General features: G+C 46.9%; 1 protein-coding gene across 3 annotated transcripts; it reads right to left on the bottom strand.

Moving 5' to 3' along the window:
• Window positions 1–2,542: 2,542 nt before the first annotated feature.
• CXCR5 (C-X-C motif chemokine receptor 5) lies at window positions 2,543–12,165 on the bottom strand. Of its 3 annotated transcripts, none has more exons than XM_030538313.1 (3): window positions 11,996–12,079; window positions 6,733–6,908; window positions 2,543–5,610 (listed from the first exon to the last, which is right to left on the bottom strand). In XM_030538313.1, exons 2-3 carry the CDS (start codon window positions 6,733–6,735, stop codon window positions 4,531–4,533), a joined length of 1,083 nt encoding a protein of 360 aa, XP_030394173.1. In that variant the 5' UTR covers window positions 6,736–6,908; window positions 11,996–12,079; the 3' UTR covers window positions 2,543–4,530. The 3 variants fall into 3 exon arrangements, with proteins under 3 accessions (XP_030394173.1, XP_030394172.1, XP_030394171.1); XM_030538312.1 differs by having other exon boundaries at window positions 6,733–6,927; window positions 11,996–12,020; XM_030538311.1 differs by lacking the exon at window positions 6,733–6,908 and having other exon boundaries at window positions 11,996–12,165.
• Between the last annotated feature and the right edge of the window lie 5,483 nt (window positions 12,166–17,648).

Raw genomic sequence — 17,648 nt, 5'->3', positions numbered from 1 at the left:
AAGGGAGCATCTCCCAGAGGCCAGGCATGTAACCTAACACCAGGTTGTGGAGCGCATCTTGTTCATGGGCTGGCCCAAAGAATAGTTAATTCAAGTGGAATGGCTTCAAGAGGCAACAATGAGAACCACCCCATCATGATAGCCCAAAGTTTAGGGTGCACCCGTGGGCTACAGGAAAGGGTTAGTCAAGCCCTCTCTTACCAGACTGGGGTGGGTGTGTTGCCCTAACATTTCCCACACTCTACAGCAGTCACTGAACCCCTGGCCTAGAGAAGGCATCTCAACTATTCTAGGGGCCAGTGATTGGGTAAGTCAAGTGGAAGAACTTCATGAGGGAACCCCTCCCCTCTGACTTCCTGTGGCTGTGATGGGGTGGAGTAGGCCCAGAAGCCCCTTGTTGATGTCCTCGGGGTCCTGCTACACTCATCCCAGCTGAGGAGCAGTGAAGCCGTCCTCCAAGCAGGCTAGAGTGGCTGCAGAGGAAGCAGCTAATCATGGCCCAGGAGGGCCAAATAAAAGGAGCTGCAGAGCAGTGCAGCAGTTAGATGCTGCTGGAAGCTGGAGAAGGAAGAACTGCAGGCCTGTCTAGCTGAGGGATCTGCAGCACAATGGTCAGCGAAGTGGGAGCAGGGAATGGGAGAGTGAGAGGCTCCTGGCTGGCTGCTAGGACTGAGCCAAAGACAATTTGATCCCCCAGTCCCTGCTTGCACTGAAGGAGCTCTGGGCTGGCTGCAGGCACTGAGTAGGGACTGAGCCTGGAAAGGGCCACAGGAAGATAGTGTATCCAGGGAGGAAGCTCTGGGGATACAGCCCAACATCAGGGCTGGACTGGTTTAAAGACTGCAGACTGACACACCCAGACAGAGGGGGGTGCTTGTGAGAGGCAGGTGCTGACCCCATTATAGGGGCCCATGGTATTGTCAGTTGGCATGCAGAAATAAGTTACTCACCTTGTGCAGTAACACTGGGTCTTTGAGATACAGGTCCCTGTGGGTGCTCTGCTGTATGTGCACTTGTGTATCTGTGCTGTTGCTTAGCAAACTTTGGTAGCAGTGTCCTTTTGATAGCTGCCAATCACTGTGTGCCACCAGGCTGAGTCTTGGATTCTATCTAGGAAAAGTCCCATGGGTAGATCCTGCCATAGTTATTCAGGTAGGGGGCAGGTCCAGTTCTCAGTCCAGAGAAGCTATTTCTTCCATGATCACTGCTCCTCTGCCCTGTTTGGAGCTGCTCAGTGATTTGGGTATGTAACAGACTAACATCTGTTACAGACTTTGCTGCATTTGATGTCCAGTGTCCTGTGTGTTTTGGTGAAGCCCAGGGCTTAAATTCTCAACGATTATTTCCTGGAGCACCCCACCCCATTAGGGGCTCCAGGCTTTAACTTAGGGGTGGGGGGCACCAGGGCTTGGGGCTTTAGCCCTGCTACCTCTGCAGGTTTGAAACTATTTACCAGAGCTCTGGTGAAGCGCCTCTTTCTTTGACTTACTCTTTCCTCTTTGCTTGATTTGTTGCCAGGTAGCCATGGATCGGCAAGACTGGGCTGCAGAGTCACATAGCAGGCAGGACTGCAGTGTAGTGTATTACCCCTATGTTGGAGACGGTCAAACTAAGGCTGTGACTTGACCAAGGCCACATCAGGTATTAGTGTCACAGCTTTGGAATCCCTTGCTCAGACTGCTGGACTATGCAGTCTCTCACTATTGAGCTGCCTCTTCTTGGGGCCAGGGCCAAACTTGGATGAGCAGCAGAGCAGGCAGACGCATAAGTGTTTTTGCCACCAAGCAGTTCTTGCAGCAATTATGGAAACCTGGGAGCACCAACTCTCCCCGGGCCTAGCGCACTGTGAGCACTTTAATAAGATCTCTCCAATAAACGAGATCCAGTTGATTTTTCTTCTTAATTAAAGCAGCTGAGCTTTGAGTGTAACTCTGCTATGGGTTGACAAATCTGAAACTTGAATAAAGTAGCTTATAGTAACCTAGTAGGGTTAGCTGATGTCTCAGTACAATGGTGATGGGTGCTCTAGGCCGTCCTTGGTTAAAAACTGAGCTAAACTTGAATCTTACATGTGCCCTACAATGAGAGGCTTCTGCCGTACTAGTGAAAAGGACAAATTCCAGTGAGCCTCATAAGCAACACATGAAAGGCTCCTTTTATCTCCATACAGAACTTACCAGAAAGGCATCTGACCAGCCAGCAGCTATTCTTTGGTCTCTCTGATATGTCTGTGTTTCAGAATATTCACAACTGCAGCTGACTTTCTGCAGAAGCATGAGACATGCGAGGTGGAAAAAGTACTTTATTTAATTAATCATTATAGTTCATTTAAATAAAAAGCCTCTCAAAATATTCCCTTTGAGTTATGAACACTGAAATAATGTACAAACTGTAGCTGGACTTTGCCACAGTAGCACAGTTTAAACAAACTTTTTGGCATTTCTCCCTGCTTGGACCATAAGAATCACCTTATCAGCTTCACTGGGGTCCTTGGTGGCTGTGCTGTGAACACCGCAGGGAATGTTTGATTTTGTTGTTGTTGTTGTTAACGTTACATCCCTTGGAATTAAAAAAAATAAATCTCTAAACTTTGGACTTCTCCTGTTGGGGTTAGAGCTCGTAAAAGGCTTCACCAATCCTCCATTTTGGGCTGAATTTAGCCCAGTGGTGATCCTTTAAATATGGATCATTCCCCTACTTCTGACAGATCATTTTTCTGGAAAGAGGTGAGTGAATTGTAGCTGGTCTCTTTGTTATTGGGTGAATGCTACTAGTGACCCTAGCACAAAGCTCAAACATCCACCCTGCCACATGGGCAGTTGGACAACACTGACATTAATACTGATCAGCAGAAATAGTTTTAGTTTTGCCTAGAAAGTCAGGTTAGTTTTGGAGCAGATTTTTACCAATGTATCTGTGGTGAGGTTGTGCCTTAGATGAGGGGTGGCTAGTGGCTCTTCAGGCAGAACTATAATGAATACATTTCAAGCCAGAGTAACACTTCACCTATTTATAAAGAAAGCAGCAGCATTGCCTCCACGTTGTCCCTGTCGGTGTGACAACAGCTAATGGAAAACAACATAGTTAAACAGAGTCCCTTATGGCTGCTCTACACAGCCTTACACTGAAATAACCCCAGCTGTGGGGTAAAGCTGCTGTCGTGAGTTTGGTGCATGTCTGTGTAGAGTAGGCCTGATCCTGAGAGCTATTGGGTACCCACAATTCTGGTATGAAGTCAAAGTTCAGACCTTTTTACCCTAAAATCTAATACATGAAATTTTTAAAGACACCATCAATGCAGATAGAGCTAAAATGCCTGAAAGCACAGTACAAAGCATAGCAAAAACTTTCCCCTGTCTCCCCCTGGGAAAAAAGACCACCCCACCCCACCCCAAACTCCTCTTCTCCTTCCATGTTCTGTTTTACTCTGGCATAACAGGAATTCTTGCTCTTAAAGCCAACAGATACAGCAATCGACCCCCAAAGCAAATCAATAACACGTTCAGCCTTATTTCCCTCCTGCTCCCACCCGGTAATCAAAGTAGGAGAGGGTCTCTGCCAGCGTTCAGTTACAAGGTTGGACAGGGGCTGCTCAGAGAATATTCGCCCTCAAAGGAAATCAGTTAGTTCCAGTAAGTCAGTAACTGGAATTATTAATAGAAATAAAATGGATTGGAAGTGAGTGAGAAAGTATGCAGCTGATGGGCAGGAACGGAATTCCTGATAGTAAAGTCTTTGAGCCTATGGAAGAGTCTTCCAGTGTGAGTCGCAGAAATGCCCCCATTTGGGATTGAAGCAACCAACCGTCCCAAAGCCCCAGGAAAGGCACAACAGGAGACAACCCCACACTGGCTGGAGGAGATGGGCTGGCTGCCTTACAGGCCTCTTCTACTTCCAGATTCCGTGATGCAGTCAGAAGAGCAGCGTCCAGTCCTTTGTATTGACCAGAATGGTGTGTAACATGCAGCTATGTGCCCAAGTAACCACAACATACTCTAAACTTCTTCATATTTTACATGACTTTCATTAAACAGAGAACTGTTTCTAATTAAAAGCAATGATTGGGCTGTATCACTTTCTTCTGAGCACCTCAATGAGCTGCACAGACTAAATCATACTATTCTATTTCTCTGATAAAAATCTCTCCGTCATCCGGAATTTCCTGTTTGTCATTTTCTAAGGGCCTGATTCTGTGGTTGGCTCTGGACATGGAGCTCCCCCAGTGGGGAGAATGCACTATCAGAGCTAACTAACTAGGGTCCCAGCCAGCCCCTTTGCAGTGGTTACTGTGTACAGTCAGTATTTACCAAGGGCTACACAAACCATTTCTCCATATATTTAGCACAGGAAGTAACTGTGTGGTAACACTTGACAAAGTACTTGCTGTTTTAATGGTGGCCTTTAGACCTCAGTTTCTTGTGGAGAGGAGGGAAGTGGTAGGGATGATACTGAGGCAGAGCTGAATCTTGCACCAAGGGCATTACATGCTGGCCAAGGTCTATCTCAGCCCTGTGCCCAGTTCTTTCCCCACTAGAAGGTGCTGACAGAAGTGATGGTGTCCGACTCAATCCCACTGCCCTTCCTCGTCACATCAAGGATCTCCTGCAGGGTCTCTTGGCTTATGCAGCCCAGGTCCCGGAGGATCCGGAAGAAGTCGTTGCGGAACTTGACTCCAACAAAGGCATAGAGGATGGGGTTGAGACAGCAATGTGTGAAGCCAATCACCTCTGTCACCATGATGCTGGTGCCCAGCTGGTCTGCCAAGGCACAATCGTTCGGTAAGGTTTCCAGCTTGTCTAGTGTGTCCAAAAAGATGACCATGTGGTAAGGGCTCCAACAGAGTAGGAACACCCCTGTGACCAGGATGGCCACTCTCACGGCCTTCTGCCTCTGCAGCCGCTGAGACTGGCACAGGGTCCTCACAATGGCTGTGTAGCAGTAGCACATGACCAGCAGGGGCAAGAAGAAACCCACAATGTGATACAGGAAGCGGGTTGCCAGCCACATGTTGCTGCCATGAATCCCAACTTGCTGGAAATTGCAGACACTGTGGTTGCTCTTGTCTGACCAGACCTCCATGAGCACTAGATCGGGCAAGGTCAGCACCAGGGAGACGAACCAAATGGCCAGGCAAGTGAGGTGGATCGACCTGACTCTGCGCTTTCTGTAGGTGTGGATAGCATACACTATGGCGAGGTAGCGATCCACACTGATGCAGCCCAGCAGCATGCTGCTGCAGTAGAAGTTGATCTTGTGGACAGCGCTGAGGACTTTGCAGAGGAAAGTGCCAAAGATCCAGCCAGTTAAGCTCTCGGTCACGCCAAAAGGCAAGGTGAGCAATAGCACCAGATTGGCCAGGGCTAGGTGAAAGAGGAAGTTCTCGGTGGTAGTCCGGGCGCGCTTGTAACGCTCCAGGATGATCAATACTAGGGCATTGCCCAAGGTCCCCAGAAGGAATATCAGAAGGTAGACTAAGGGCATAAAGATCTTCTTGAAAGGATGTGTGGGATCACTTGCCAGTGATGAGACTGTTTCTGGACAAAAGTAGTCATCGTAGGATCTTGTGGTGTTGTCATTGTCATTGTAGTCACTGAATTCCCCCAGCAAATTCTGCAGAACAGGAGGAGAATAATTACAGGCTGCAGTTTCTGTACAGCCATTTCCCAGGAGAAAGCCCAACCATTACATAGGAACTGCCAGATGAAATTAGACCCTAGTTGATCAAGTCCAAGGCCCTGCCTCTGGACAATAGCCAGCACCAGATACTTCAGAGAAAGGTGCAGGAAACCTCCAGCAGCAGATGTGGGATAATCTGCCACCAGTGAGGGTCTCATCCTGATCTTTGATCGTTAGAACCTCCTGCTCCAGCATTTAAGCCAATGTCTATCTCTCTTCCATTACATGTTTTATCGTTAACTAAAATATTTCTTGATATTCTTGTTATCCATATAAATATACAATCTCTTTTGAATCTTAAGTCCATGGCTTCAACTATTTCCTGTTGCAATGAGTTCCTCAGTCTAATTACACACTGCATGAACAAGTATTTCCTTTTGTTAATTTTGAATTTGCCACTCTCAATCTCACTCAATGTCCCCTTATTCTTGTGTTATGAGACAGAGTGAACACAAGCATCCAGTCGGCTGTCTCTATCCCATTCATTATTGTATAGACTTTTATCAGGTCCCCTCTTATTCAGCTATTGCTAAGGTAAACAATTCTAGTCTCTCTTCATAGATTTTTTTCCCCCAGCCCTTGATCATTCTTGTCACCTTTCTTTGACCTCTTCTAATTCCACTGTATCTTTTTTGGCATGGGGGACCAGAACTACACAGACTGCCTGGAGGAGGATGTCTTGTTGGCTTACATAGTGGCATTAGAATATTCTCCATATCATTCTCCACCCTATTTCTTGTTGACACTCACCAGTTGTTTGCTTTCTGAGCACTGCTGCACACTGGGCAGAGCCCTCCATCGAGCTGGCCACCCTCACGCCCTTTCCCGAGTTGATGCAATTAATTCAGAACTCTGTAAGGGCTACGAATAGCACATTTCCCCTCCTATGTGCATTAGTCACCATAGTGTGGCCCATTTCACCTGGCTTGGTTGTGTCCCTCTAATAAACGTTTCTGTACTTTTCTATCATGTTAATTCCATATTCTGTTCCCAAAACTACCATCACACATTGGCCCTAAGGACTTTCTCTGATTTGTCTGTAGGGTGATTACAAACCATGCTGTGTCTTGAGACGGAAGATGTATTGACACTCCTCTTGACACAGTGCTGTCCTGCAGTGTGACACCCCGGCTGTCTGAGCTCCTTGGGCTGAACTACGGCTGGGAATTTGTGATATCAGGTCCACGCCCAATCTGCAGGCCGTGATGCTGCCACACAAAGCGAGATTTGCACTGGGAACAAACACAGAAGCTGACCAATGGAGTGAGCTGTATGTAGGCACTGGAGATGGGAGGGCCACTGCCTCCTACTTTTAAAAACGTGGCTGGGAGGGAGCACACTGTGCCTGGCTGGCGGCAGCTGGGTTCTGCTCTGCCTTGTGGCACATGCATCATGCTGGTCAGGTCCTGGTTTGTGTTGTTTTGCATGTCTGCAGCTGGTCCCTCACCTGTTGGTGGCTGAAACCACAGCAGTGGATTCTAGGGGCTGGGGCTTAACCAGGTTTGGGAAGCAGGATGGACCCACTACCCAAAGGTCTTGGGCTTGCCGGTAAGGAGTGAGGGAAGGCAGGGACTTAGAAAAGATCCTGCTGGTGCGGGGTTGCCCTCCTCACTTTTATAGTCCTTTCGGCACACAGGGAGCTGTATCACACATCAAGTTTTTTATTCAAAGCAGAAATCAAATCCAAGTCCTGAGCACTAGAAAGCTGGCAAAGCCCAGCCTCACATGGAGCACATGCTCTGACTGTCCTCTGCTGCTCCAGGCAGGCAATGGACAGAGCCTAACGCTAGCCAAAACAAGAGTGCTTGGGGAAAGGGGAGGGTAGAAATCCATGAGGAGAAGAGGAACAAAGGGCCAAGCAAGGTTCATGGCAAAAATGTGACAGACAGCTCAACAAATACTAACTAGAAGATGGTAAAGGTTCCCCTGCAGTCAGGCTGAACGCTCTCCCCCTCCCAAACACCTTCTCTGGAGACTGAGACTCTTGCACTGACCACAGCGGAAGTTTCTGCTTGCTGTTTTCATACCTTTCACTGCCAGCTGTAGCTGCCTGCACCTGCTGCACCTTCCCCTCTTAGCCATAGTTCCTGCTTGAGCTGTTTTCAGAGCTATTTTTTTCTTTTTTTGGTTGCATTTTTTTTTTTTTTTAGAAACAGCTCAACTGTCCTGTGAAATACAGTGAATGTGAATCTCCCTAGTCATGAGACCCTAGGCCACATGGCAGAGGCAGAAAGCTCCCTGGTTGGGGACAACCCCCTGAAACACACACAAGTTATCTCTGGCTGCAGCAAGCGAAGGCCTCACTTAAGGCAATGGCATGTTGTTAGCTTGTCACTCGTAGAGAGCAACCCATGGGACGTTGCACTGTGGCAGAGAGCTGTAGCTGCTGTGCACTCAGGCAAATCCTTAAAGTGCAGTTTTGGAAAATAGCACGGTGCTGGTGCTGCTTTACTCGTGTCTCCCCAGCGCCTCCTTCTGGGAGATGCTTCTGGGAGTTAGCCAATAGGCCAAGGGGGCAGGCATGAAACCATAAACACTCTCAATCCAGTCCACACAATTGGTCAGGTTTTCTGCCTTCATCTAAAGCAACAGCAGGGCACCAGCCTGGAGGGACCAACACTCACCTCCACTAACTAAAACTCTGCAAAAGAGAAGAGATGGCAAAGGGAGTCTTTAAACTACCCTTAATTTCATATTTTTCTGTTCCTAAAAATATTTCCTAGCAACTGTCTAGCTCATACATACCAGGAATTAATGATGCCCATGGAACTTGTGCTAATAGCACTGACTATGGCAAGGACCAATGCCCAAGGTCTAACCCAATGCTGGAGTGGTTATATAACCTCATACCTGACAAATACATCCTTAAGGGGGTCTTGTTTCAAAGGGCCCTTAGTATCTATGCCATCTGCAGCCCACCAGCTGCTGTACGTTTAATGTGACACTATGAACGTGCACAGCATCTCATCAAATGCATACAAGGTTCCTTCTCTAAAAACCTTACATTTTCCCTAAGCAAAACAAAACTAAACAGGCTGCTCAAGAGCCAGGGAAGGGTTGCGGCGGGTCCAAACATCAGAGGGAGGAGGAGAAGCTGCAGAATAATTTGGAACTGCAGGGTTAATCACAAGAGCGCAGCATGGTGTCAAAAGAAAATGATAGCAAGCTTTCAAAACATGGGCAGTCACTGCACAGTGCTAAACGGTTTTAACTGCAGAGAGTGGCTGTCAGCATCATCTTGCATTTAAAACAGACGATGCAGCACTCAAGCACCATTATCTACCACCATCTCATCTCTGATAAGGTGACAGGTAGGATATTGTTTTTTACTGTAAGCCACTCGCCTCTGGCTTGGGAAATGTGCACAGTGCTGTGACTGCGCCATCCTCTCATGTATGTCTCAGGCTGGAAGACAGCAGCAAGTGTGGGTGGGAGCGGACAGAGATGAGTCAAAGAGACAAAGTATTTAGGTATCATGAATCCAAGCTGACGCTGAAGCAGAAAGGGGTTGGAGCGCAGCGACAAGAGTTGCATAGAGTGTGACATACTACGGCTATTGGAACACAGATGTGAGGGGCCTTACAGCATTCAGTATGGCAGGTGCAGAGATTAGTCCCCATGACTGACAGGGGCAACAGGCTCCTTCCAACTCCTGCCACTGGGCTAGGGACTCAACATTTTGCTTTAAGGATGGATTTGCTGGGAAAACCATGTGTGTGCTTGTGAAAGCCTCTAGTACAGGGGTAGGCAACCTATGGCACAGGTGCCGAAGGCAGCATGCGAGCTGATTTTCAGTGGCACTCACGCTGCCTGGGTCCTGGCCACCAGTCCGGGGGACTCTGCATTTTAATTTAATTTTAAATGAAGCTTCTTAAAGATTTAAAAAAGCCTTAATTACTTTACATACAATAATAGTTTAGTTTTATTACAGACTTATAGAAAGAGACCGTCTAAAAATGTTAAAATGTATTACTGGCACGTGAAACCTTAAATTAGAGTGAATAAATGAAGATTTGGCACACCACTCCTGAAAGGTTGCTGACCCCTGCTCTAGTAGCAGGAAAAAGGGGCCTAAAAATAAGTAAGGAGGAAGGAATAGAACAGGAGGATTATGTAACAGCTTCCATTTGTCACCGCTATGGGTATTTGTGTGTAATGATGAGGAATTACATGTAAAATAAAAAGAACAGGCAAGCCAAACATGGCAATAATTGTGTGTGTATCTTCCCTTGCAGGAAGATAGAGAGATTACATTTATTTAATGCAATCCCTCAGGCTTTCTGCTTAAGAGGCTCCTAGAAAACAGAGATGGAAAAGACACCCCCCCACACGTGAAGGCATAATTTAAATCCCACTTAAGCAGTCAAAATCCCCATGAAGCTCTGGGCAAGGCAATGACCACTGTTTGGGAGCGCACTGCATGCTTAGTTTATTAAGTTCAGCCTCCCTCCAGTGCTAGAAGGATATTAAACTGATTCTACTCTACCTCACAACTGCCCATCTCTTCAGTCCCAAAGTCATCCGTGTTCCACACAGATCTGGTGTTCCCCTCACAGTTGAATATCATTTACAGATGAGATAAAGTAATGGAGCTGAAGTTCTGGAAAGTTATTCACAACCAAGGAACAAATCCTACAGCACTTTAATTTCCCTGCATTAATAATTGTGTGTCTGTCACAGACTACATCCCCTATCTGGACCTGGGCACGATAAGCAGTAAGGATACACCACTGATCTTATCTGTTTTTCTGCCAATAGGATAATTTATATATAAGGCATATAACTGAGAGGAGGGTGAAAAGGAAAAAAAAAATCAGAATTGGTCTAAGATTCCATTAGGAGTTGTTCTGCAGAGCTTACCCACTGGATTCTGTACTTTGACCACCGCCACCCCCATCTGCTGCTCACCATGCTTTGCCCCTGCACCCAGACAGTGCTGCTGCAGTGGATATGCTGCTCCTACTTTTCACATTTTTCATTAAGGAGTGAGCTCTGCTTTACTCCCAGCTGAACTCCACCACCATGATTCTCCTGCTTGAGCCTTCCATTTAAAAGGAGGGGTAAGGTGACCGAAGAAGGGGAAGTATCGTGTGCAAAAAAATTCTGACAAAAATAATTTTGTTTTAAAGTTGTCACAGGATTTTTCAACCAAACAAATCAAAAATTGTTCTGGCATTTTTTTTTTGGGGGGGGGGGTGAGGGCTGCTTTTTCCCTTTTCTCACCTTTCTGCACCCCGCTCCCCAAAAGGAAACAAAGAAGAAAAAGGTAAGAGGAAAAATTAAACCAAAATGGAATGAATATGTTTTGATTTGAACAGAAACAAAACCATTTCCTTTGAAAAGTCATCTTTAATTTAAAAAAAAGTTGAAAAACTTCTGAGCCCCTCTATCTAAAAGCCAGGCTTTGTGACAAATCTGCCGTGAGCTTTCCTTAGCATGGAACAATCATCTTTTACAAGATATTATTGGTTTCAATTTACAAGGCTAATTAGAGGATGTCATACTTCAAAATCTAGGATATTTGTAGTATAGCTTCTCTCCTGGTAAAAACCCTCTACCATAAATACACTACAGCCTGTAGCCGACAGAACTGCTCTCAGGCAGGCTCCGCAAGGCAGCCCACTCATAGAAAAGGACAAAATGAAGGCAGGGATGTGAGTGTATAATTATGTTATTGTAGGACGTAGGTCTTTCATGTGTTTCCCAATGTTATTGTAGCTTACCCAGTTACTCCTGTTTGTTTAGGTTAGTGGTTTGATTTCCCATGGCACTGCACCTTGTGCACTCATGTACACCAGTGCACAGTGGTGTAAAATGCTGTCAAGTCTGAATATGCGTTTTAAACCCAGTCTCTGCTGGTTTAAATGACTACATGAGGTGGGCTTCTCTCTAAGCAAGTTAACGTAGGAAGGAGATGCATCTGATTCCCACCGTCTCAGAATGAGCCTTTTGGCCACAAGAACAGAGGCTGCAATCCCAGCACTGACAGCATGAGAATTGTAAAGCCAACCACTGATGAAAACACTTTAAAGATATGGCACAAGTAATCACAGTGTATGAGAAGGGCTGGCATTCTCATCTGGACCTCCTGCAGCTGGCAAAAACTCCCTAAATAGGTGCTTTGGGGTCTAACTATGTTGGTTTGAAATTTTAGCTTAAGACCAAACTTATCTAAACGAAAGAGGGAAAGTATGTGTTTGTGGGTGGGAGAGGTTAAAAGCCAAGCTCCTCAGCCCAGATATAACACCCATCACCCCCCCCAGAATCCTCACCCTAAACTCATGGACATTGCAAAAACAAAGACCTGTGCATGACTTACCATGTCATAGCTCTTCATAGAGATGCTGTAGGGCCCCATTATTTGAGAGGCACTGTTTTTCTCCTCCAGTGGTTTGGGTAGCGGCTCTGACAGAGAATATCAACCAACTTCCCTTTTTGATGAGGGGTTAATAATTTAACTGAATTGGGCGGGGCATCTAGTTCTCATCAACAAAATATTGAGCTTTTCAACTTTGCAAAGCAAATGAGCTCAAAGCTCAGAATGACCTATTTGAGCATCAGATTAGAATCTCGCTCTATCATCTTTACTTTAGATTATTCAAAACCTTACTTTAAAAAAAATCAGTTTAAAGCTCCTATAATTGGCAACAAAGCCCCCAAAGTAGTTCACTGCACAATGTGGTGAGTCCCTTCCCAAATGCTTAATCCAGTACAGAGTCTAGAGGCTTTTATAGAAGACACTGCACTGGATTTGGGCAATGTACAAAAAATATCTCCGATTTTAAGATATGTTCTACTCATGGGAAAAGTTTGTTTCCAACCCCCAAAATGCCTCGGATTGGGTATGGACTGGATTGTCATGGCCTTCTGACTCTAATAGCACCAGCTGCTTTAAGCCCTCAGCTTTTCTCTTCGTCCCCCTCTCCTGCACAGCGCCAAAAGGCTGCTGCTGGCCACATTCTGGTGTGAACCCTGGAAGAAATCTGAGGAGAGGGGGCATGTTACCCTGCGTGCCCCCAACATGTTGCCTTGGGAAGATATGTCACCAGGTATCAGGAGAGGTGGGTCCACCCTGGAGACCTAGCCAGGCATGGAGGGTGGAGAGTGCCTGTTAGGGAGGGTCGGGTCGGTTGCTCACCCGCTCTGTGTGAGAGAGGTATGCAAGAGTGTGTATGTGTCACCTCTCCCTTTGTGAACCCTTAAGTCTTAAAGATAAGAAGGTAAATAAAAAGAATCAAACTACTCAGTATCTCTTTTTGACAGGGGCTCAGTCAACTTGATGTTAATTTGAATGTTTGAACTGCATAGTTCTGATTGATTGCCATTGAACTTGCTTGAAGATGAGCAATTTTACCAGGTGTCCTGCAGTCAGCGTAGGGAAATATGGTCACCCCAGACAGAGACCATATTGTGGAGGTGTGAAGCTCTGACGAGCGTAATGCCTGATCTCTGCAAGGCAGGGTGCATTGGCACTGAGGCGGCTATGCTGGAGAGGATGTCTGAATGGAAATCATGCAGAGGAAGTGGGGTGCACACTCTGTGCTTTCACTGGCCTTTATGCCCCTCAACATAGGAGCCGCAAACCACTGCACTGGCTGCAGTGAGTCCACATCCCCTTGCCTGTAAGTCAATCAGCTTGAAGACAAGCACCTCTGCCCCTAAGATGCTGCATTCCGTTCTGGGCACATGGCTTGTCCTATGGAATATACTATACTGTTCTTCCACACCCACCCTGCCACTTCCTGCCTGCCAATGTGGAGAGAGACAGCCAACCAGAGAAGTTGCTCCAATAAAATATATTACCTTACCCATCCTGTCTGACAGACACATACACATTTTATGGCCTGTGTGGACTCGCCTTCATGGCCCAGGAGTTACGGCAGGATGAGCTGCTGTGGCTCCATGGGTGCCCCATTTCCAAGATCAGATGCTGTGCTAACTTCACCATGGTCTGTTGGGCTGGTGGTGGTGCCCATTGGCATGTGATCAGACCTGAGAGTTTGCTGCTGCTGTTGCCACTCTGCACCCAAAGAGGTGGATTTTGGGGTCCTGCAGTTTTCCACCTATCTCCTCCTCTACTGCAGCTGTTGGACCAGCAGGCTGGGGGGTAAGCCAAGCATGAAAGCAGTACTGTGTTGCCATTTAGATTGTCATTTAACAAATTTGTTCGCCAAAAATGCTTGCTCACAATCCTGAATTCAATTTCAATATTTTTTTAAAATCAATATCTTAGCCAAAAACAGAAAATTAAGTTGTTGACAATTATTTGTGACAACTTATTTGTGTTTGGTATGGGGAAGGGAGTGGGCCAGTTTTCATCAGAGAAACAAAAAATGTTGACTGACTTTCCTATAGCCCTGTTACTGCTAAATAGAACCCTCCAACAACTGTAGTATGCTCATTTCTGTACTAATGTGTAGAGCAGGGGTCAGCAACCTATGGCACATGTGTCAAAGGTGGCACGCGAGCTGATCTTTGGTAGCATGCAGCGGTGGGCTGAGCGGCTCAGCCCGCCACTGCTCTGGGGTTCCGGTTGCTGCCCCATTGCCACCCGGGGTCCCAGCCACTGGCCCCACTCAGCAGCCACTGCTGTCCTGGGGATCCCCAAGGAACCCCAGGCTGGCAGCGGGCTGAGCAGGCCAGCGGCTGATACCCTGGCTGAGCCACTCTACCCGCTGTTGGCCTGGGATTCCATTCACTCAGCTGGTAGGTGGGCTGAGCAGGACTCAATTCAACGAAATAGGAAAACAAGAGCAACTAATGACAAAGTGCAAGAACCTAGAGCAGTGGTCCCCAGCCTTTTTCGTCTGGCAGGCGCCAGATAAAAGGACTGTGGGGGTGGACAAGCATCCGCCGAAATGCCGCCAAAATTCAGTAGCATTTCAGCGGCGACGCCTCTGGATGACGCTGCTTGTTGGCAGCAAGCGGCACCATCCAGAGGCATTGCTGCCGAAATGCCGCCGAATTTTGGTGGCATTTCGGCGATGCTCGTCTGCCGGCCTCTACGCGGGTGCACTGAGAGGCCCCAGCGGGCGCCATGGCACCCTCAGGCACTGCGTTGGGGACCCCTGACCTAGAGAGCCTCCTGAAGCACGGCGATCGTTTTGATTTAAATGGACTTGAACTGTATGAAGAATTGAGTACACTGTCATCAATAGTGCCACATGCAAAATCGATGATGGACATTGTACAGTTTACTCATACCAGCAAACTTATTGACATATATCCTAATGTGTACATTGCCACTCGTATTCTACTGACAATTCCTGTACAGCAGCAACAGGAGAACGGAGTTTCTCAAAACTAAAGCTCATTAAAAACTATCTCCGCTCTACAAGGTGTCAGGAACACTTGACTGGTCTTGCTATTCTTGCCATCAAACAAGACATCACTTTGTCTTTGTCATACAATGACGTTATTACTGATTTTGCAGCCAAACAAGCCAGAAAGATTGCTTTTAATTAAAAACAAATCCTTGTTTCAATACCTCTTCATATAAATTTCCAATAAAATGTTGACAAATTAAAAAAATTATATTTGCATCATTCTGTCAAATCAGAATTTTTTCTATAGTGCTACCTCTTTAGTGCTAGTCCATCAGCATTACAGTGTGCTTAATTAAGTTAAACTGGTTTTAATAACATGCATGTGGCAAGTTTTCCAATAGTATAAGCTTATGTTTGTGTTGCTAAGAGCAAGACAGGCACAGGTGCACCAGCTTAATAATCCCACCTAGGGCACCATAAATCCTAAGGACGGCCCTGCTTACAAATACAGAGACACACGAGGGAGCAACAAGATGCCTCCATTTAGGAACTGGCTTCTGACCTTTAAACTTTCTGCAGCAAAGCATGGAGGTAGAATTACCTCCAAACAGGTCCAGCAACTCTCTCCTATTGCACGGAGCTGCAGAATGACAGCCTGCCACTTGTAGTAAAATGAGGCCCTGAAACATAAACCCTTGTATCACAGACCCGGTATTAGGCCTAAGGCCTGAACTAAAGAACTGGTCAAGACTTTGCTAACATAAAGGAGTTAAGCTGTGACCCAGAGGCAGCCCCTGCTCACAGAAGCTGGCAAGGAAAGGGCTGATGTTGCACAAAGACACATACCTAAAAGGTACTGGACAATAGAGATATAAACAGGTGCCAGGATGGTACTAAGAACACTCCGATACTTGCATATTCCACACATAACAAGAAACAGGCTGATCCATCCTAAAGACGGGCAGAAGGGTAATATGATGGCTAGAGTTGTCTTGTTCAAACCAACATGTACAAGGAGAGAGGCGGCACCTTACTACGTAGAGGGATTGTACCTCAATACATCAGGAGTGATACGTAAAGTGTTTGTACTTGTGTATAAGAATGCATCTCTGAGTGGTTGTCTTTGTCTGGCCTAGAGGGCAGTGGTAAATCCCGCCACTGACTGAGCCGGTCCATTGTCAGGGAGCACATATGTACTATGTAGACATCTCATTCAGGGAGCTAGAGACTGTGTTTCGTTTGGCAATAAACCTGGCTGGGTGCCTTCACACCTTATCGGAGTCTGTAGTCACTGGGCTTTTCTTATGAGATCTGTTGTGCCAGCTATCTGCAGAGCCTGGGCAGCACACAGAGGGAACACACACACGCAGCTGGCTGTTATCATCACTGAACAAAGCAGAGCACCACACCGGTGATGTCTGATGACACCCCTGATAGTGTCCTATCCTTCCTTTCCCAGACTCTCAAGCTGAGTTTGCTGGGAACCTGAAGAAACTGATGCATTCATACAGTTAAGATAAACCAGGACCCCCCCTCCCCAAACTCCCTATTATTTAGTGACTAAACATCTTTGCACGCACCCAGGCACTTTCCAGAATTACAAATGAGAGGGGCCTTCCCTGTAGCCACTGCCAAAACACTGCATCTCTCAGGAGGAAATGCATCAAGCAGAGTTGGGCACAAAAGAGTAGACCTCAAAAACTGCAGCACGGCCAATCTATTGGGGGTTCCATGGATACCATGGCACACCAAGCCTTTTCAGATACTGTGCCTAAAGTTCAAAAGAAAGGGCTGCAGTTACTTCAAAAGCTGTGCTGTAAGGGATGTAACATCATTAGTCCCCAGCATGCATGTGTGCACACACACATACAGCTAACAGGAAAAGACTATCTGATATGGCTGGCTGGGAAAGGAAGCAGGTACAGTGAAAGGAAGCAGGTACCCTAGGGGCAAAACCTATGCTAGCGAAAAGTTAACTCTGCCTTGCAGGGCTGGGCAATAGTATGGGAAAGGCTAACCTTCCTGCCACAATTCATCAGGCACCTTCAACTCTATTCCTTCCTGGGAGGACAAATCAGTTCTTAGGGCTTGCAAGACAGGGCTTGGCCCTGGTGGTGGTATTGGTCTCATGTTTGCATCATCTCCCTATAGGCAGGTACATGTTCTCTGCTCAACAGTCTTCAGCTTTGGGCATCACAATGCAAGCCCCCTTCTCAGACTTACCTTGTCCTGCTCTCCTGTACACACTAGACCCAGACCTCTGGCTCAGTTCTCCATTTGTCATGTGTTACTTAGCTGCAGTAGGTAGCTGCTCCCCTACTGGTCTCACTCTGAACCCCACTCCTCTCCTTATACCCACCCCTTCTCTGGGGAGACTTCCTGTCAGTCTAGCTGCATCCTCTGCCTTTCTGCATCATCTAATGGACTGCCCCTTCCATTCCTAGTTCATGTTGAATCTGTGGGCTGCTTGTCAGTTTGAGCTGCTGCCGTCCATGCTCCCTGGCAGCTTCAACACCCTTTGCAAGCCAGCGTCACCTTAATATTCTGGGACCCCGGAGCAGCTTCTTCTGGGCTCACTCTGCTCCCTGGCCCCTACTTTTCCCATGAAACTGCATATCTCCATGGCAGATTCCTATTGGGCTATCTCTTCCCAGCCCCATCTTGCCAGGCCACTGGACTGCTACAGCCTCTCACCTCCAACCCTCT

Source organism: Gopherus evgoodei, chromosome 19 (genome assembly GCF_007399415.2).
Source record: "Gopherus evgoodei ecotype Sinaloan lineage chromosome 19, rGopEvg1_v1.p, whole genome shotgun sequence".
Classification (NCBI taxonomy): domain Eukaryota; kingdom Metazoa; phylum Chordata; order Testudines; family Testudinidae; genus Gopherus; species Gopherus evgoodei.
Note: the sequence above shows the minus strand (reverse complement) of the source record. Positions and strands in the feature narration are given on the sequence as shown.

Coding starts and splice junctions, on each gene's coding strand:
- CXCR5 (XM_030538311.1), bottom strand. CDS start 12,034: ATGGGGCCCTACAGCATCTCTATGAAGAGCTATGACATG. Junction 5,611..11,995: donor CTATGAAGAGCTATGACATG/GTAAGTCATGCA, acceptor CCTGTTCTGCAG/AATTTGCTGGGGGAATTCAG.